The sequence below is a fragment of the Cimex lectularius genome, unplaced genomic scaffold (assembly GCF_000648675.2).
Source record: "Cimex lectularius strain Harlan isolate CLEC.00 unplaced genomic scaffold, Clec_2.1 scaffold120, whole genome shotgun sequence".
NCBI lineage: Eukaryota > Metazoa > Arthropoda > Insecta > Hemiptera > Cimicidae > Cimex > Cimex lectularius.
Genome location: NW_019392719.1, coordinates 1,342,815 through 1,365,025, shown reverse-complemented (window position 1 = coordinate 1,365,025; position 22,211 = coordinate 1,342,815). Strand labels below are relative to the sequence as shown.

Here is a 22,211-nt window from a genome sequence, read left to right as displayed (position 1 = left end):
TTTAAAGGAGGAAAAGGAGGCAGCGTGACGAATAGAAAGGGGAAGGGAGTTCCAGAGTTTAGGAGCTCGGATCGGAAAGGATCTTTTGAAGGTATGGGTTGTATGTTGCGGACGGATAAGGTCAATTGGGGATGAGCGGGTGTTGCGAGTGTGTGAGGAGTTGAATTGGAGGGATTGGGTGATGTAAGGAGGACGACGAGTGGGGGATGGACTGGAAAAGAAAGGAACCTAGGAAATACTGTGCACAGAAGGAGGGGTAGAGCCAGGAAAGTTGGGATTACAACCCCGACACCTGGGTCCCCCGTGGGGTGCCGAACACGAATCTTGCGGAACAATTCATAATCCGCTTCAATCGCACGTCCCCCCTGCCGAGAGACCACTGTATGCCACAGAGTTTTAATCGAGGAAGGGAAGATCCAAGGAGTTTGTGGGTGGAGAATGGTAAGAGAAGCCAGGACCGACGAAATAGGCTGAAGGAGGCGATACAATGGCCGAAAATTTGGGAAATGTGAGGATGCCAGGAAAGGTTCTGGTCAAAGACTCCTAGGTTTTAAATAAGAGGAGAATCATGGGCAAACCTACTAGGAAGTACTTTGGTCTACCTTTTTCTGTCCACTCTAGGGCCATGGAACATGATATTCTGAATACAAAAACGAGAGAACATCGAAAAAAAGAGAAAAATAAAGACTAAAACGGAAATCAAAGGCGTCAGAACCAACATAAAATCAAAGAATTGGAAGTGGGCTGGTTAGGTCATCTGCTCTTTAGGTGGAAAATGGAAAAAATAACCTACCATTATTTAAGAACAGAAAAAGACGAAAATGATATTACAGAGTTTTATAAACTGCGCAAAAATGAATAGGAATATATGTAATTTATTATTATTCTATTAATTTTAATTAAATTAACTAATATATTCTTGTGAGTTGTATAAAACAAACTAGAAAATACAAACCAAAAACCAAACAAATTGTTAATCATTATTTTCAATGAATTAAGTCAGTGCGTAAAAGGTGGGTTGAGGTGGGAACCTGGTGTCCGAGTGGATCGAAGTCACGATAGCTCAAGTTGTAGAGCAGCGGCGTATTTAGCCGAAGGTCGTGGGTTCGAATCCTGCTCGTGACACTGACTTTTTTATCTCAGCCAATACCTTACATAAAGATTAATTAATTGAAAATAATTTAATTGGAAACCTAATCGAGTTAATCATTATTTTTAATGACGGATTTACTAAGAATAATAAACACGAAGATTACCCATTTTGTAAACAGACACCTTTTCTCGTCTTTTCTGTCGAACCCCTAACCCCGTGGTTGGGAAGCGATATTCTCCTGGGCATCTGGCTTAAGAGGAATACTAGCGACCCAACGCATAACTGGGTAGGTAAATTCCCCTGAACCCTGTGTAACCCTAGGGTCACATCAGGGAGTGACAACTCTTCAGAGTGAAAGTTCAATAGGATGGAAAGATGCTTACGGCGGAGGTGGTCACAGTTTTTGATCTGTACTGTACGGACTCTGGCTGAGTGTGGATTTTTTATATTTATTTCCTTATTTTATTCTAAAGAAGAAAGGGTAAATTTTAGAATCTATTGCATTAATTAAATAAAAAGAGTGGATTTTTTAAATTTTATTTTATTTGGTTTATTTTTGAATTTAGCCTATTAGGCTCGTCACAAAATAAGTTAATAAGGTCAAAAGAATTTAGTTAAATATTTATTTATTTTTGCTAAACAAAAACTATATAATTAATTAACTAATTGGATCATATAGTCGGATTGAATTAAAGAAATAAAAAACATATGTTTCTGGTGTCATGCCCAAAAAAGCAAAAATTTAAAGTTTTTCTTTCTCTAATGATATTTCAATTGTAAAAAATAAGTAGTCAAAATTTAAGGTGTAAGAAACCAGACTTAGGGAATAAAGCAAAACATTCAAAACAATGTTGCAATCCAAGAAGAAGCAAAGCTCCCATAAATACGCGTCGCCGAAGGATAAGAAGATGGATCGGAAACTGGGCGAGCTCCAGTTCGCCGATCCTGCGGACATGCTCGACCCTGTCAGCTCGCCGATTTTCACCGAGTCCGACAGGCTGAAAATAGAAGCTGACAAGAAGAAACAATTGGACAAGAGGACCATCTGCGAAAACCTCACGAAAAGGGCAGAAGAACGGGATTCATCGAAGAACTGGTGGGACCAGAACCCAGTCGTGTACAAGTAAGTCGCCTAATTGTAACATTTCTCGAGCATAAGTTTTCAATTTAAAAATTGTACTTGTCTCAGACTGCTATGAATACTTTGTTTACGCATAACTTTAAAAATCAAGTGTTTTCTTTACTAGACTGATGATGACCTTGAAACCCGGGTCAAAAGTCTGGCAAAGTTGGAATTTCGTTTTTAATCTACACCTTGACCATAATATTGATCATACGTCAATTATAATTCGTTTCTCACACCTATTGGATTTCTTTGTCGTGTTGGGCGTAGGGTCCTCATCCATCCAGAGCTTAAACGACCATCGATGTCATCGGATCACTCTCCAGTACTTCCACTTACCTAACTAACAAAATCATCTCTTTCCCATGGCACAGTTAACCGTACCCTTTTCCAAGAGACCATTAATTCCTCCTGACAAATCTAAACATTCCTATGAAATCTGACAACAAGAAGGACGATGCAGTTATAATACTTATTAACACCATTCAGTATTCGATTCATCATCAGGTTGAAGGAGCTGATGATGAGCTGTAAGCTTGAAATCCGGATGTTTGAAAACAACTATGTCTAGAAACTATCTTTTTAATAAATTAAGGTTTTGGTTGAAATAAAAAAGGCGGTGCCACGAGCGGGATTCGAACCCACGACCTTCGGCTAAATACGCCGCTGTTCTAACCACTTGAGCTGTTGTGACTTCGATCCAATCCATTAATTGGAAAGAATTTATTTGGGCAAGCGGACCACGAAACCTAATAAAATGTAATAAGAAAAACAAAGTATACTTCACTAAAGCTCTGGCCATTTCTTTTGTCGCCGATAATCAAATAGATTTTTTTTTTGGGGGGGGGGATACCAGGGACTGGAGGAGTTCCCTCCTGAGCACTGCAGCTGAGCTGTACAGCTTATTGTACTTTATCCCTGGCTCCATATTTTGGGGGACGGCTCGCAACACAAATGTGAACTTGAGCCCCCGTTGTATCGGTGTTCTTCCATCGAAGAAACTCATTTTTGAAGGGGGTTGGGACCAAATTCAGGGTCGCTGAGATCCGATACCGCCCCTTCTATTGATGAGTGCTGTGTCAATTTCTTTCAATTGCGGCCACCGGTCCCCTTAGGCGTCAGAAAAAGTTCAGAGGCGACGGTGGGGATCGAACCCACGACCGCGGGATCTACTAGCCGAGAGTCTGACGCCTTAACCACTCGGCTACCGCGGCCCCCAATCAAATAGATTTCACGACATTTGAAAAATGGCAAAAAGGATGGAAAAGTCAAAAGGTGTGGTTGAGATGGAAGGTTAGTGTCCGAGTGGATCGAAGTCTCGATATCCCAAGTGGTAGAGCAACGGCGTATTTAGCCGAAGGTCGAGGGTTCGGATCCCGCTTGTGACACTGACTTTTTATCTCAACCAAAACCGTAATTAATTGAAAAGAATTTATTTGGTCAAGCAAACCATGAAACCTAATAAAAAATTAAAAAACTTTTTAATAAGATTGAACAACACACCACCAATAATCATTTCTTTTTCCATTGCACAATTGTCATCCTGCGAACTGAACTCTCCTCCTACCGCAATTCCCAGTACAAGTACAACAAATATTATAACCCTTTTCAATTAGCCAAGAACGTGATGATATATAATATATATACATATATACTCTCAGGTTGCTTATTGGATATCGGAAAAAAAACTTGAAATACTCCAGGAAATGTTGTTCGATAATTTAAATGTAGAGTCTTATCCATTAGATTTATCTGAAGAAGAAATGAGTAAAATAAATATATGTATTCCTAGTTAAAAAAATCAATAAAACGACTGCAGCGAAAATTGTTAAGTGAGTTTCCATAAATCATGATGAGTCACTAGCTGGTGACAACGCCGACAATGAAAAGCTAAGTTTACAGTATCCCATTAACTATTTACAATCGATGACACCTTCGGGTTACTTCCTCCAGAACCGCACGTAAAACCAGGATGTTTATTATGCTATTGAGAAATTTATACATAGGATACAGTTTGTTTAACGGCTTCTCTTTGTTAGTAAGAAAAATTGATAGAACGAATTAGTATTGCGAAATATTAACTGGGAATAAAAAGTGAGAAATTGTGCTCATCCCTCGAGTATATTTAGCTACACGAGGACATACCAAAATGCCATTTGTTTTAAAACGGTAGAAATTCTCAGTCAATCTAGCATTTGCCATGACCATAAATAAGATACCATGATGCCATGACCATACATAAGAACAAAGTTTGGAGAAATTGGGCTTAATTATAAATTCAAAAACAAAATATTTACACATTGGGAAGATTGAGAATAGTAGAGAAAGAATAGAAAGAGAAAGAGAAAGAGAGAGAGAGAGAGAGAGAGAGAGAGAGAGAGAGAGAGAGAGAAACAGGGAAAGCGAGCATACAGACTGAAATGGTATGAACGGGCCAGCTAGAAAGGGGGAAAGAACAAAAAAACGAAAATATCTCAAATAAAAAACAGTCCAGAGAGGGAAAGAGACTTTTTGAATGGGAAGTGTGCACCACTAAAAATCGTAAAAAAATGAAACAGTGAGACAGAGAGACAGAGAGAGAGAGAGAGAGAGAGAGAGAGAGAGAGAGAGAGAGAGAGAGAGAGAGAGAGAGAGACAGAGAGATTGAGANTAACCACTCGGCTACCGCGGCCCCCAATCAAATAGATTTCACGACATTTGAAAAATGGCAAAAAGGATGGAAAAGTCAAAAGGTGTGGTTGAGATGGAAGGTTAGTGTCCGAGTGGATCGAAGTCTCGATATCCCAAGTGGTAGAGCAACGGCGTATTTAGCCGAAGGTCGAGGGTTCGGATCCCGCTTGTGACACTGACTTTTTATCTCAACCAAAACCGTAATTAATTGAAAAGAATTTATTTGGTCAAGCAAACCATGAAACCTAATAAAAAATTAAAAAACTTTTTAATAAGATTGAACAACACACCACCAATAATCATTTCTTTTTCCATTGCACAATTGTCATCCTGCGAACTGAACTCTCCTCCTACCGCAATTCCCAGTACAAGTACAACAAATATTATAACCCTTTTCAATTAGCCAAGAACGTGATGATATATAATATATATACATATATACTCTCAGGTTGCTTATTGGATATCGGAAAAAAAACTTGAAATACTCCAGGAAATGTTGTTCGATAATTTAAATGTAGAGTCTTATCCATTAGATTTATCTGAAGAAGAAATGAGTAAAATAAATATATGTATTCCTAGTTAAAAAAATCAATAAAACGACTGCAGCGAAAATTGTTAAGTGAGTTTCCATAAATCATGATGAGTCACTAGCTGGTGACAACGCCGACAATGAAAAGCTAAGTTTACAGTATCCCATTAACTATTTACAATCGATGACACCTTCGGGTTACTTCCTCCAGAACCGCACGTAAAACCAGGATGTTTATTATGCTATTGAGAAATTTATACATAGGATACAGTTTGTTTAACGGCTTCTCTTTGTTAGTAAGAAAAATTGATAGAACGAATTAGTATTGCGAAATATTAACTGGGAATAAAAAGTGAGAAATTGTGCTCATCCCTCGAGTATATTTAGCTACACGAGGACATACCAAAATGCCATTTGTTTTAAAACGGTAGAAATTCTCAGTCAATCTAGCATTTGCCATGACCATAAATAAGATACCATGATGCCATGACCATACATAAGAACAAAGTTTGGAGAAATTGGGCTTAATTATAAATTCAAAAACAAAATATTTACACATTGGGAAGATTGAGAATAGTAGAGAAAGAATAGAAAGAGAAAGAGAAAGAGAGAGAGAGAGAGAGAGAGAGAGAGAGAGAGAGAGAGAGAGAAACAGGGAAAGCGAGCATACAGACTGAAATGGTATGAACGGGCCAGCTAGAAAGGGGGAAAGAACAAAAAAACGAAAATATCTCAAATAAAAAACAGTCCAGAGAGGGAAAGAGACTTTTTGAATGGGAAGTGTGCACCACTAAAAATCGTAAAAAAATGAAACAGTGAGACAGAGAGAGAGAGAGAGAGAGAGAGAGAGAGAGAGAGAGAGAGAGAGAGAGAGAGAAAGGGAGAGGGGTTGACAATGAGATTGAGATTAAGAGTTAGTGTACGAGAGAGAAAGAGAGAGTGAGAGAGAGAGAGAGAGAGAGAGAGAATTTTTGGAAGAGGGGTCAGAAAACTCCAGGGGCGGCGGTGAGAATCGAACCCACGACAGCTCGGTCTACGAGCCGAATCTAATTAGTCGGCTACCGCATCCTCTGACTTCAAGTCATAGCATCTAATGATTTATTTTTTTCAAAGAAGAAAACTAATTTTTGCATTCTTATAATCGCATGTTTAATGTTTTAAACAAAAGCCAACTAAATCGCATCTGTTTATCCCAGCATTTGATTTTTTCGGCCCGATTTGTCCACGCCGATCAAAATTCAATCTGTGAACATTTTGACCGAGTTTGCAAAATTCTAACTTCAAATTCACCCTTAAAATGGGGATCCTCAAGAAGAAGAATAGAATGGAGTCAACCAGCAACCGGAGGGGGTTCGAGAAATTTTTCAACCACTTGTCGGACATGCTCGACCCGATAGTCCTACCTCAACAGACGATTCGAAAAACGAAAAAACCACAAATATTCGCCATTGATACGAAAACCGTCTACGAGGAAATGATCAAAAGGGCCGATTCGTACGACAGACACAGTGTCTGGTGGGAGTCCTCTTGCGTGACCTACAGGTATGTCTCTTCCATCATAATTACTACCATAGAAGTGCAGTAAGTCGTACATCTCGATAATACTTGTAATTAATTATGCGCGATTTTAAGTGTCGCCATTTTCTCGGGGAATTGCTCTTCGTGGATAAAGTATTCATTTAATAAAGGAAAAGAAAGATTGAGAAATAATAAACTGTCTTAGCTGGAAAAAAAGTTACTAATCAGTACAACACATAAAAGCTTAGGTGAGAAAGTAAACCACTGCATCTTGATTAATAGATTTATCCTTGGGAGGTGAGATCGAGTGGTTGAAGAAACAGAGTGTTAAAGAAGTTTAAAAAAAAGAGAGTGAAAGAGGAAGTGGAAACTCAAAAAAATATGAATGAGAGTGTGGGTGTATGTGTGAGGGGTGAGAATGAGATTGAATAATAGGGAAAGAATAGAAAGAGAGAAAGAGAGAGAGAGCGTACAGACTGAAACGGTTTGAACGGACCAACTAGGAAGGGGAAAAAACAAAAAATGAAAATATCTCAATTAAAAAACAGTCCAGAGAGAGAAAGATATTGTGTTTGAAATGGGAAGTGTGCACCAATCAAAACTTTAAAAAAAGAAAGACTTTGAGGGTGAGAGGGGTTGGCAATGAGATTGAGATTGAGAGTAAGAGTACGAGAGAGAGAGTGAGTGAGAGGGAAAGAAAGAGAGAGAGAGAGAGAGAGAGAGAGAGAGAGAGACAGCGAGAGAGAGNAGAGAGAGAGAGAGAGAGAGAGAGAGAGAGAGAGAGAGAGAGAGAGAGAGAGAGAGAGAGAGCATACAGACTGAAACGGTATGAACGGACGAGCTAGAAAGGGGGAAAGAACAAAAAAAAAAATAAAAAAACGAAAATATCTTAAATAAAAAACAGTCTAGAGAGAGAAAGAGATTGTGTTTGAAATGGGAAGTGTACACCACTAAAAACTATTAAAAAAAGAAACAGTGAGAGCGATAGATAGATAGAGAGAGATAGAGATAGATAGATAGATAGAGAGTGAGGGGGAGAGAGAGAGAGTGAGGGAGAGTGAGAAAGAGGAGGGAGAGAGATTATACCATTGAAGGAGAGAAACAGGTAGAGAATATAGTGTAATAAACGTTGATAACATCTTTACGATTGACTTTCATTTTCTTTTTGCCTATTTGTAACCAGGTCCGGATTTATTAAAAAATTTTCATTTTATTTATGATTCTGTGCTGTTCTAAAGTGATTAGAATGCGGGTAAAACGAGTTTAACGACCGCTGTTAATATTTCAGGTATAATTAACCAGGTTTGAACCCGGCTAGGGAAGTTGGTTTCCTAGAACTTGGCTTAGTATTTTCCGTAATTAAATCTCGGCAGGGGGAAGCAGGGTCGGTCTTGGGGTTGTTGCGTGTTTTGTAGATAAACGGCTGAAGCCGACTCTCTCGAACACGTGACGCCTTCATCAAATCGTCCGTCACACTTCACAACTCGGTTACACCGAAGAATCTCACACGGCATGTCACTCATTGTTAACGTATTCTATTTCAATATAAGTATCGGACCGGGTCAGACACGAAAAACGAACTTTTACAACAATTCCCATGTTAATTTTTACCTACTTTTCTTATTCGTGGGATGAAGGGTGTTCAAAAGTCGGTGACCTCAATGAGTCAAATTCGTATCTGGTATTAAGTTCAGGGAGAAACTTTAATTAATATCCAAAATACGGCGTTGGTATCCATCAGTGATATCTGATAAATTTCATTGTTTCAATAATAAGATAAATTTTTACTTAAATAATTTCTAAAATTCGGTTGTAATAATTCTCCTTACTGGGATCCCATTATCAGCAAGTTACCTACTTTATAAACGTAAACTAGCAAGTTTACGATTTTATAATAATCAATAAACTAGTTATTTTCTGAAAACCAATTGTGATAATTATTCAAATTTGTATAGCTTTTAAAAAAAGTTTAATAAATTAATTCAAAATTTCTTTAATTTTTTAAATTTTCCACATTACGAATCCTTCAACCACGGTTTTTTTCCTTCATCAATTTTCATCTTTGAGCAATGAAAAGGTAATTAAAAAGCAATTGCGCCACTAAAGAATATATTAAATGAAATACATTTTCTGAAATTTGCTGATCTCTAGGTTTGGAAATAGTAGTTCACCATAGTAAGATTTTTCACTTTAAAAAAATTTCACAATTCTCGTTACTAAAACGCTTATTTCACGAACGTTTACAAGTTTAGTATTGATCACATCATATTGGAAATTTCACGTAGTTTTCAATGGTCTCAACTAATTTGTCCAAAATGTTTTAGTTTTGAAGTTATCATTGTTTATTTGAAGCAAGGTCATGATATCTTAAAAAATCAAAAAGTGGAATAACTCCGAAACTGGTGAAATTCGGACCATGTTAATTAAGACTTTTGGGTTCCATTTTGAATGTAGAATCTACTGGCAAAGTTTGTAACACGAGTAGTCGAACACTGTATATTGATCCATTTATGGAAAAATGGAGAAAAGAGGGAAAATTCGAAAGGTTGTAGGTTGAGATGGAGAGTTGGTGTCCGAGTGGATGGAAGTCACGACGGCTCACGTGGTTAGAGCAGCGGCGTATTGAGCCGAAGGTCGTGTGTTCGAATCCCGCTCGTGACACTAACTTTTCATATCAACCAAAAACTTAAATAAAAATAATAATTGATTGGTATATGCATTCATCAGAGTCGAATAAGGATTAAAATGGAAATGCAGAAAGACTTTTGTAACGACCTAGTATAACTCGCTCTGAATGAGGTGTAATTGATGTATTGGAAAGGCGCGATCCAGAATGGATCATGGAGTGAGACGTCGAATTTGTAAATATATTGAATATCCGGGTTGATTAATAGTGGGGCTCAGTCAATTTTTCAACATCGCGGGTTTGGTTAATGGGATTAAACGTCGGATCGATCGCAATGGGGCCATTAATTATAAAGAGCCGATTCGATATCTGGCAAATCAGTCGGTTTTTCCACTTCGCCGCCTGCGAGGGCCGAGGAAATGCAGACGGACGAGTTTGCGTGGGCGGCGACGGAGCTGCTTGCCGCGCGGAGGAGGGAAGGACGGAGGGCGAGGATGTTAGCCCACGTCGAGGCGTGGCTTCATTCAATCGCGGCCAAGATCTACGCCGCAGCGCACTTCTCAGGGTTTGTCTCGTCCTCCGCGAAACACGGCAAACTGACCGACTACACTTGGGATATCGGCGTCAGGTAAAGCAAGAAATCAAAATTTTAGTACACCCGACGAGAAGAACTCTACACGCTTCCACACTCTTAAGATCACTTTCGGAAAAGGGAATATCTTTCCATCATTAAGGCATAGATGGGGGTAAAAGGCTTTAATTTGTAGTTTTTTCTTTATTGTGTGAACTTGTTTGTTCATAGTACCAGTTCAACTCATCCATTTGGTTGAGTAGAATGTTAGTTACCACAATCAGTCCCAACTTTGTAATAGTTCACTAATAACTTGGCAAATACGATTTTATTAGACTTATCCATCAACCTTTTTTCATACAGAATGGGGAAATAAGCTGCCCCAGAGCTTTTTTACCCTTAATGTCATGAAGGTATGTCAAAATCTGTTTTGTTGAAGATATATAAAAAAGTATCGTTTTAACAGGGCAATTACTTCACAATTTTTCGTTTTGGACGATCTAGGAATTTGACTAAAAATTGGTCAAACATATTAAACACGAAATTCGACATATCATCGTTTTTTTTACGAGATCAACAAAAGACATAAAAATACTATAACAGAAAATCTATGCAGTTTATGCTAAGTTTTAGGTGATTTATGAATTTATGAATGTAATATAATAACAGGCAGTTAAAAAAAACAGCCTAAATTAAAAAGTAGCTCATTTTTCTCCGAAAATTTTCTAAAAAGTACAAAAACATTTAACATTTGTTACAAATGTGTGGTGATTAGTGACCGTTAGTTCATGATTATTCGGAGATCGGGAGATGCGGTCTGGTGTGACGTAGGTTTTAGAAAAACATTTTCTTTTTCGTGCCAACGTTTCGGTCTTTATTGAGATCATCTTCAGGGCTCAAAGTGTTTGTTTTCTGCGTACATGTGTCATTCTTGTCTTGTCGTGTTGAGAGTGACAGTGAAAAAAGGGGGGAAATGTTTAAACTTACCTTTCATCTCGGACCTTGCCTGATGAAGTCAAGTCTAAAGGAAGATAGGGGGATTTGTTTAGCTTGAAGTTAATCGTAAGCCTAATAGGTTCCCGTTATTATTATTATAAACCTCACAAGATGATTAACAATTTTGAACATATTGGGCCACAAATTACATAACCACAACCACAACAAACCAACTACAGACGATGGCGGTATGCGAATCTGCCGGACAAAACTAGCCTAGCTAGACTGAACAGACCAAACTGCCAAAATCGGAGAGCCATCAGACGATGGGTTAAGAATAAGTCCCCTGCTCAATGGGGTTTGTTTTCCAAGAAAGTGCGTGCGAAGAAAATCATCAAAAAACCCATGCAGAAGGTAACGGCACAATATGCACGATGCACAGGAAGAAGAAAAAACGGGGGAACATGTTTTTGTTTTTGCTGATGTTATGGCCTAAGCTTGGTGAGATTCCTTCTTCTGGGTGAAAAGCTAAGGCCTGAAGAATACACACGGAGTTTTTACCAAAGCTTTGAAACCTGATAAAAGCTTAAAGGTTAACAAAAAGCTCTAAGTAATAGTGCAGGTTGCACGATAAACCTATAATGGTCGTGGTGCGCAAAGTCATAAAAAAGTCGACACTATAACCTTGACCAAAATGTTAGACAGATCAGAATAATCACAGATAACCAACTGTGGTTTATATGGAATTTGGTTATGATCGATCATTTATATCTGTCTATTCTCACTGATTTGAGGATCTTCAAGGGAAAACTGAAAATGAAGTTAGAAAATGGAACAAGTACATATAAAAGAAGTGCTGAATTGGTAAAACTTCAGCCCAATAATTGTTTCACGTTCTTATTTTTTAACGAAATATGTTTCTGTTTAAAAAAAAGTGTTTCCTGTTTTATTGTGATCAGAAAAGAAACATGTTTAATATATAATATTTCATATTTTCAAAGAAAAATAGGTTATGATTTAGATTGACAGCATCAGCTGTGAAGATCATATTATTACAGTAAGTGCAACGTGCAACGATTTATTAGGTACAATTTTGGAAACTTTAAGAACTTCGAGACCTTGCATAGAGTTTCAAAGTTCAAGAGTTCACGTATGAACATGAAAGCAAAACCTCTGAAATTACATTAATATATTTTGACCACGCCCAATCATGGAAACAATTCAACTTAATTAAATTCAACCTGCCTCTTTTGAACGGTTGATTACTTTCACAATATGTGGAAAATTAAAGAGCATCGTACAATCTCAGTTGAAAAAAACTCACGTACGTCCTACATAGGCATATAACCATGCCCAACATTCAATGTCTGACGATTTAGCCACGCTATTCTAGGTTGCTGAGCATCATACAGGTGCATAAATTCTTGGCGGAAGAAGGACAATCAAAGTTTGCCTCAAGAATTTTATGTACTAACCTGATCAAAATGTATCGTATTGTAAAAAAAAAAAATGCCATGCCCATCCTTTAGTACAAGCACTAACTTAACCATGCCCCCTCAGAGTTGTTAAACTTCTTACTGTCTTGAAGATAGATAAAATCCTTGATGGAAGAAGGAAAATCAAAGTTTGCCCCAAAAGGATCAAATACTGGCATGATCAAAATGTAGCGTTCTGTCTAAGCACTTGGCCGCCGAAGGAGAAAAACATAACCACCCCTTCAGAATTTTCAGACTCCTACCACCTTGGCGATAGATAAAACCCTTGATGGTTGTAGAAAAATCAATGTTTGTCCCAATAAATTCAACTAATGACATCAAGCGTGCTTCCAGAAAAGCATGTCTATGCCCAACCAGTAAAACACTAACTTAACCATGCCCCCTCAGAGTTGTTAAACTTCTTACTGTCTTGAATAAAATAATAAAATCCTTGCTGGAAGAAAGAAAAATCAAAGTTTGCCCCAAAAGGATCAAATACTGGCATGATCAAAATGTAGCGTTCTGTCTAAAAAACTTGGCCACGCCGAAGGAGTAAAACCACGGATTTAACCACCCCCTCAGAATTTTCAGACTCCTATCACCTTGGCGATAGATAAAACCCTTGATGGGCAAAGAAATATCAACGTTTGTCCCAATAAATTCAACTAATGACATCAAGCGTGCTTCCAGAAAAACATGTCTATGCACAACCAGTAAAACACTAACTTAACCACACCCACTCATAATTTCATAATTTCAAGACTTCTGACCGACCATCTTGAAAGTACAGAAACCCTTGATGGATGAAGAACAATCAACGTTTCCTCATAATATGAACTAGTAAAATTTTGGAAATTTAGGGTACTGTCAGTAAAACCTTGGCCACGCCCAACCAGTAAAACGACCTTCTCCGAATTTTCAAACTTCTGCATACTTGGGGTTAATCTACCTTAATATAACTCTTGATAGATGAGGTCAATCAAAGTTTACCACAATAAGCTCAGCTTCTGACATCAAATTGTAGGGTGCTTTCAGAAAAACATGTCCATGCCAACCAGTAAAACACTAACTTAACCACACCCACTCATAACTTCAAGACTTCTGACCATCTTGGAAATACAGAAACCCTTGATGGATGAAGAACAATCAACGTTTGCCTCATAATATGAACTAGTAAAATTTTGGAAATTTCGGGTGCTGCCAGTAAAACCTTGGCCACGCCCAACCAGTAAAACGACCAACTTAACCACACCTTCTCCGAATTTTCAAACTTCTGCACACTTGGGATTAATATACATAAAACTCTTGATAGATGAAGACAATCAAAGTTTGCCTCAATAAGTTCAACTACTGACATTATCAAATTGTATCGTGCTTCTAGAAAAACACGGCCACGCCAAACCTGTAAAATAACCAACTTAACCACGCCCCCTCAGAATTTATAAATATTTGAGCATCATTGCGATACATAACAATCTTGAAGAACGGGAAGCAATCAACGTTTGCCCAAGAAGTTCCAAATACTAGCATGATTGACATGTAGTGCTCCAGAACAAATGAATAAACCAGATAGAAAAAAAACTGATTGAAAAGCAAAAGGTTTGATGCCATGGGAAAATTTTATTCAAATTAAAAAGTTCAACAAAGACAAAATCTTTCAGGTTCATAATAGGATTTCGTTATTTGGCTTTTGTTAGCAATCCTACATGGGGAAATAATCCCAACATACGAATAAATACCAAAAGCCTATTTACCAACTTTCATAAACCCACTGTTTTTTCCTGGTTCATTGTGGACCCTATGAGTAAGTTAATTAAGATTAAAAATAATATTTGCGTTTTATTTAATGATTTTTGGTAGCACAGGTCGTAGTAAGGAGAAACATTTTTTTACTTTATCTTATTAGACTTATAAATATATAAAAACCAAATCAAAGAACAACCTTTTTATTGATTTTTACATTTATAACACAATTGCAACAGTAAAAATACTTGGTTGAGATAAAAAAAGTCAGTGTCATGAGCGGGATTCGAACCCACGACCTTCGGCTAAATACGCCGCTGCTCTAACACATTAGCTATCGTGACTTCGATCCACTCGGACACTTACTTCCCATCTCAACCCAACCTAGTTTGTGTCCGAGTGGATTGAGGTCCCGATAGCACAAGTGGTAGAGCAGCGGCGTATTTAGCCGAAGGTCGTGGGTTCGAATCCCGCTTGTGACACTGACTTTTTTTATCTCAACCAATACCTTAAATACAAACTAATTAATTGAAAGATATTATTTGGTCAAGCGGACCACGAAAACTAGTGAAGTAAAAATACTGTAAAAACAAAACAATTGACGTAAAATGAGAAGAGCTCGCACTCAGAGCCTCCTATAGAAGAAATAAACAATGACTTCAATGACTTCACTTTTATTTATATCTACGTAGAGCATATCGTGGCTATCGGAGTTTCCCTCGTATGGGACGATTTTCTGGAATGGAATGGAATGGAACTATGCTGACGGAACAAGGCATTGGGATGTGGAAAAGGATTGATGGAATGTTTTGTAATAGAATTTCGCCATGTCTCCTTTAAAGGTACTTTAAGATCTCGGAGTGATAGTTGATATATGAAAAGGAGGGTTAACAATTTTTATTAGGACTTTTGGTTAGCATCTTTGAGTGCGTTGGGTTTTGGAATGCTTCGTTTTACCCCCAGAGTTCGTACCATTACATGGGTTGCGAACAATGGCGTTTATTAATTTATATAATCGCCTTTAAAGTTAATAGGCGCTAGTGTAATAGATCTGAGTGTGAAGTTAATGCAATTATTTTAATGGTCCACATGTTTGACCAAACAACGAGGCACAGCAAATGGTTTTGAAGGTATGTGTGTGACAAAGGCGGTGACTCGCCCTTTATGCGAGAAAAGGATTGCTGAATCGTCAGCGAAAAATGGAAAGAATTGTTTTTGGAAGGATAGAAATGTCAGCAGTCCCCAGTAAACGAGGGTCCAAGAATGCTCCCTTGTGTGACACCAGCTGGGATAGGGTATATAGAGGATGTCGCTGTACTCTTTTTAAATCTAAAGCAACGGTCAGACGATTTTAGCATTATATAAAACAGGTGTATGACCTTTAGCTTCCGCAGAAGGCCCGGTACTAAACCCCGTCAAATGCTTGAGCAATTTCAAGGAACACCCAAACAACACTGCTTTTGCTCAAGGGAGGATGAAATGACGTCCACAACGCGATGACATTGATGTATTGTAGATTGTAGGGACCTAAATCCAATCTGATGACTCGGAATAGTGTCGTGGGATTCGTTAGTAAATTATGGTAGTTTTAGTTTTGAGTGAATTTTAACCATTACTGGAAGGAAACTGATAGTGCAGTAGGATGAAGGAAGATTGATAGGTTTAGTTGGCATATGGAAAAGATTTTTTGAAACGAGTGTTATTGCTTTGGAAGATCCTTATTTACTGTTTCATTACTTATTTTTCACTTCTTTTCGTTATAGACCTTCAGTTACATTTTTTCTTATCTTTCCATGTCTTATTTCACAGTTACAGTTCTTGGCAATGTTGGGACTGAGTCGGTCTTCAAGGAAATGTGAGATTTCCTGTAAAAACTTAAATATGTCAATCAGTAAACATAATTAAGATTGTTTTGCCCTGATGATGACCTTAAAATAGGTCGAAAACTAATTTGCTTTCTTCGTCAAGAACATGTGTGTCTGTCCTACCAGGTAAACTTGAAATGAACCGTCTACATTATTGAATATAATTATCTTAAAAAAAGTGTTACAATATTGAAACTAACAGCGATAACACTTTCGAACCGACCGGACCATTTTCGTCTAACTCTCGCCTGTTACGTGAGTCCTTTCGTGCGAAAACGAATAACGAGGACGATGAAAAAACTTCATCCCTTTTGGCTTTGGCGTAGGTTGGCACGTTTTCGTGAATTTGACTGACGTCTGACACCAGCCACTTCCAGACAGTTGTTCCGACCTGTACATCCGTCAAACCTCAAATCAGACACGGAATCGCTTGATACCCCCAATTAAACAACTTTTAAACACTTCCAATTATTTTTATTTTAACTAAGCCAGAGCGTTTATTTATTTCATTTTATAACCAAAAATGAATGTGAATTTCCGGTTCGTTTTCAGTGTGCGCTTCGGCTTAATAGAAGTTTTGTTCTGCATTACTATTCCGTGCATTCCTGTTCCAACAGAAGTCGATAAAAGCTTTTTTATAAACATTAGAAGCTTTAAAATTCTTTAAATGGTAGTTTGTGACGTACGCATTACTGAGAGGACGTTGTCAGAGACATCGTCGAACAACGCATAATATGCACATAAATAATTTATTAATTTTTTAAATTTAAATCGATTAGGTTTCGTAGTCCGATTGACCAAACAAATTCTTTTCAATTAATTAATCTTTATGTAAAGTATTGGTTGAAATGAAAAAGTCACTGTCACTAACGGGATTCGAACCCACGACCTTCGGCTAAATACGCCGCTGCTCTACCACTTGAGCTATCGTGACTTCGATCCACTCGGACACCAACTTCCCACGTCAACGTACAACCTTTCGAATTTTCCCTCCTTTTTGCCATCTTTATTTCAATCAAAACCTTAATTAAAGAATCCTTTATAGTTCGTGGTCCGATTGACCAATTAACTTTTTTCAATTAATTAATCTTTATGAAAGGTATTGGTGGAAAAAATGGCAAAAAGGAGGGAAAATTCGAGAGGTGAGGTTGAGATGGGAAGTTAGTGTCTGAGTGGATCGAAGTCACGATAGCTCAAGTGGTAGAGTTCAGGCGTATCTAGCCGAAGGTCGTGGGTTCGAATCCCGCTCGTAACACTGACTTTTTTACCTCAACCAAAACCTTACATCAAAAGATTAATTAATTGGAGACTAACTTAGACTCTATAAACACGATCAAAAAACAGACACTTAACAAACGATATAAAATGTTTTATTATCAAAGAGGGCAATCAAAATTCAAATCAACATTTTCGACATATACATACTTACTCAAACCTACATGGATGTACGGGTGCCAAGTTTACGGGTCGGCCAAGTATTCCAACATTCAAAGATCACAAAGTTTTCAATCAAAGATTTTATGACTAATTGTTTCTACCGCTTTTTTTGGAAACAATAACACACTTCACACAGATCTTCACATGTCAACTGTTTTTTCTCTCAACCATCAAAACATTACAGAGGTTTTCACAGTAAATTACACTAACACAAATAAGATTACTCTATTTCCGTACGACTACTGAAAATAATGTAATTTTGTAAGAGATCTCTTGAATGATTAATCCGAAGAGGCTAACAATGGGTAGATTTTCAATATCGCAGATTAATGTCACATGTCAAAATTATATCGAATCTGCTGGTTGAGGTTAAGTTATATACAGTTGAAGGTAAAATGTATGAAAATGAAAACAATAGTGGATATATTGTCGCTTTGATGGACTTGGCTATTGAAGTTAGATAGAACTGGGAAGTATATATATATATATANGAAAATGCTCCTGTCATCATCAAACAGCCTAGTCTTTGAAATGACCTTAATTTATTTCTATTCCCCTTTATTTTCTAGACCTTTCCACCACACTAAAGCTGCGAAAAAAAATCTAGGTAGAATAACTGCAGTATATAGCCATTTGGCTACCCATGGTTTGATGCCCCATGTTTTACCGACAATTCTCCTACATGGTACCATTGATATGGTGCCTTTCCTGTATATGTTATTAATATGACCTTTCCAATCAAGTTTCCTGACAAGTGTCACACCAAGGAATTTGATTGAATCCACTAACTTGAATTCTATGCCATGACATTTAGGGCTTTTAAAATTACCTAATGTTCTTCTCCTGCTAAATATTACCAATTCTAGTTTAGCAGGATTAATTGATAAACCTTTGTCACAACACCACCCACAAAGCAATCCAATGGCGTTTTCCATCAGTAGTGAAAGAGTCAGGGGATCCCTACCTGTGAGCATTATGGTACCATCATCTGAAAATAATTGATTGTAGAAGCCTGAATTATTCAGAAGGTGAATAATAAAATAATAATAATATAAAATGAAAACCATAGTGGATATATTATCGGTTTGATGGACTTGGCTATTGATGTTAGATAGAACTGGGAAGTTAGACATTGCTAATTAAAAGTTGAAAATCAACTAGGATCTGTCAATGTTTCGATGCTATGTTAAAAATAGTTAGCTTTCTTCCTCTTTCGCCCGAGAAAGAATAGCATTTGTTCTTAAATGGTTTCTTCCATGTTCGATTATTCCGTTGTTCTTATCGATTCTTCCATAGATCGATATTATCAGTTAACGGGATTTGTCGATTGACGCTGATTTTTTTATTTTGCTTCACGCTATATTCAGTGATTAACATAAATTTTTCACCAAACATGAAATTGCCACTTTACTTAATAAGTTTTGTTAGAATATGTCAAGATTGATTGTGTATTACTCTCGCTAAAGCCAATTGCGATTGTGACGTTTTCCTTTCTATTCAGCTATTTCAGTTTTGTTCGCGATTACGCAGTTTATATAGTTTATTCATTTATTCCTGCAATATGAGCATCATGCTAAGCCTCAAAGCAATATAACGCCGAGGAAACATGATATGGATTCCATTATTCATCAAATAAATCTCACTTGTCCACATCCTCATTTTATCGCTTACGAACTATAATAATACAATTATTATATTATTAATTATTGAACGTTTTATTGAATTATTTTTAATGAATTATATAAAAAAAGACAACATATCTAAGTATTAACTATCAATGGCGTTTTTATGTTTTATTGAAATTATACAAGTTTTTATGGACTAATTTGTAAACTGAATTAAACTCGCCACCGTTACGTATCACCAATATGTTTTATTACCCTGTAATGTGGTCTTATTATCGTGAAAAGTTATTTAATCAATTGTAGTCTGAGTTGAAGATGTTAAGCAATATTCGAAAATTTTAATCAATTTTCTAAAGAATTAAATTCACTAATTTCGAGGTCAGCTTGACCAATTAATATATTACAATTAATTAAGGTTTTTAGTTGAGATAAAAAAGTCAATGGCACGAGCGGGATTCGAACCCACGATCTTCGGCTAGATACGCCGCTGCTGTACCACTTGAACTATCGTGACCTCGATCCACTCGGACATCAACTTCCTACCTCAACCCCACCTTATGAGTTTTCTCTCCTTTTTGCCATTTTTCAAATGTCGTGTAATCGGATTGACTTCTAAAGAATAATTGCAAATAGTGACGGTTAGAGGATGTTATATAACATTTTCCTGTTTGGATTGCGATGAGAAATTAATATTTTTTTTTAACACTTCCCCGTGTCCAATTCGTTTTGTTTCATTCATTTGACAAGTCTTGAAGTTCTTCTATTCGCCAAAGATAGAAAGTTTCACAAACGAAGTTAAGGAATCGCGGAAGTTAAGGAAGGACGGTTATACTTTACCGAGGGACATCAACAGGTCGCAGCCTAACAACTTGCTAACTCTTTTACCTTGTGCAACTTCATAATTAAATGACCCCTCGATGTAGGACGAGTGCTAAATGGAAATAAGTTTTAAAAGCAGTATTGCGTGGGAAAACCAGAGAAGAAAATATGATGAAGCGTTTAATGAAGGCTTAACCTTTCACTTTGGGGGGGGGGGCGAAATAGACGCGTACGTAAGCTGGATTCGGCGGAACACGCTTGGGAATGATGGCGTTAATATTCCCTTTGCGGAAAAATAACTCGAAATGTTAAATTAAAAACTCGATTTCCTTACTTCAAAGAAGCGCCAAAGTGATTTTCGTATAAGCTGGAAAGGCGTTAGTCATTCTGAGTTCTAGTAATCTTCTCTCGTATTTGTAACGTTGAATAAATCTGTTATTGACTTCGTCCACTTTCCATTTTATTTCGAAAACCGGTTTTTTTAACGACTTATTTGTAATTTTATTTCTTCAAACATACACTGTTTTTTTCCTTAATGTCTGCTTCAGCTCACGCTCATTTCTCTTCCCAGACGCAATGACAAAAAATAAGACGTTCCGGTGTAGAAAACTAAGTTTACTAAACATAGGCAATTAAAATTGAAATACCACTGTTATAATCGCCTTTATTTGTTCAGAACAAAACAGGGATTAAAAAATATACAAAGTATGCTCTCTTCCCCCTTCTCTCTCACTCACTCTCTCTCGCTCTCTCTCTCTCACGCTCTCTCTCTCTCTCTCTCTCTCTCTCTCTCTCTCTCTCACACACACACACACACACACAAACACACACACAAATATACAATCATACATATTATTCACTTCAAAACTTCAAATTTTTTTAACGGTATTTCATCCACGAGGTTAATGAACCCTCCGGATGCCTGTGTTTGAAAAATAATACCATTTGTATGTACCTTCTTTTTCTATTCTCCCTCCTTACCTCTCTCTCTCTCTCTCTCTCTCTCTCTCTCTCTCTCTCTCTCTCTGCATTTCCTCTCCTCACTTAGTTTCCGTTGTTCGTTCACGTGCCTATCCAGATGGTTATCCACTTATGAGCCTATGAGCCACTGCTCCTCTGGCTTCTCCTTGGATTATAATAAGCAGCGGTGGAAGGTTTAGCAACACTTGAGGCATGCTTGACTTTGATTTCTACCGAATAGCCTTATCGCTTTAGCCTAGAAGGTCTTGGGCCACCACACCACCAACCCATATGTCAATATTGGGTTTAGGACCAGATGTATTGCGATAGACTCATTTTGGGATTTAATCCCCAGCTTTTAATACAGATCTGTCTGCACCTTCCCTTGGGAATTTATGGTATGGATCCAGGTATGCCGATGGTCTACTTTGATCACAAATATTTGTTCTTTGGAGAATCGAACCGGTTTCCCGCTTAGGCGTGCGATTTGTAGGCTTACCATCGCCATTTTCCTTGTGGACAGAACCTTTTGGGTTTTGTAAGGGTCCACAGATAGCTCTCCCGTTTACATCACCTGTATACCAGCTTGAGAGTTCGATGTATTCGGTCCATCACGACTTCAACATGGCGACCTTTTACCACTACATTACGGTCGACCGCATATCCTAGACAGTAGAATCCTTCCAGTATTTGTAGAAGTTTTATCTACCAGTTTCGTCCACAGTAATATGAAAGAAGCCCCATTTGAGGACATCCTCTGACTGTTCTCGATCAGGTGATTATGCTGCTCAGGGTGGATGAAACTATCCTTTTCCTTAGACCCTCTCTCACCCATTGGCAGTCCCTTTCTGAAACTATCCTGTTTGTCATTACTTTGTATAGAGAAGCTGTGGTTGGGTTGTTAAATGCTCCCTCTATATCTAGGAAACATTGGGCAACTCTGTGGATCTCCCTGACTGGTATGCGAATTGTGGCTTTCTGAGAGTTTGGTTTTTCAGTGCTTTTTCTATGATCTGGTTCCCTATCAGTCTTTCAAGTGTATTTAACATAGATAAGGGTGAAAAGTCTTAGAGAAGAGTTAGACCTGTAGTCGGTGTGACGTCCTACTTTTGGTATACGCACCAGTATCTCCCGCACGTAAAGATATAGCTGCATTCTAAGCAAGCTGAGATGGAGAGTTGGTGTCCGGGAGGATCGAAGTCACGGTAGCTCTAGATTAGC

General features: G+C 37.7%; 1 protein-coding gene across 2 annotated transcripts in view; it reads left to right on the top strand.

Annotated features, from left to right (window-relative positions):
* Positions 1-1,790: 1,790 nt before the first annotated feature.
* LOC106667962 overlaps positions 1,791-22,211 on the top strand; it is a 44,633-nt gene continuing 24,212 nt past the window's right edge. Inside the window, exon 1 of one of the 2 annotated variants that reach the window (XM_014396302.1) lies at positions 1,791-2,216. In XM_014396302.1, the coding sequence (XP_014251788.1) occupies positions 1,942-2,216 (275 nt within the window). In that variant the 5' untranslated portion in view covers positions 1,791-1,941. Of the gene's footprint in view, positions 2,217-6,581; positions 6,958-22,211 lie in introns of those variants that run through there. The other variant, XM_014396303.1, reaches the window with a different exon arrangement.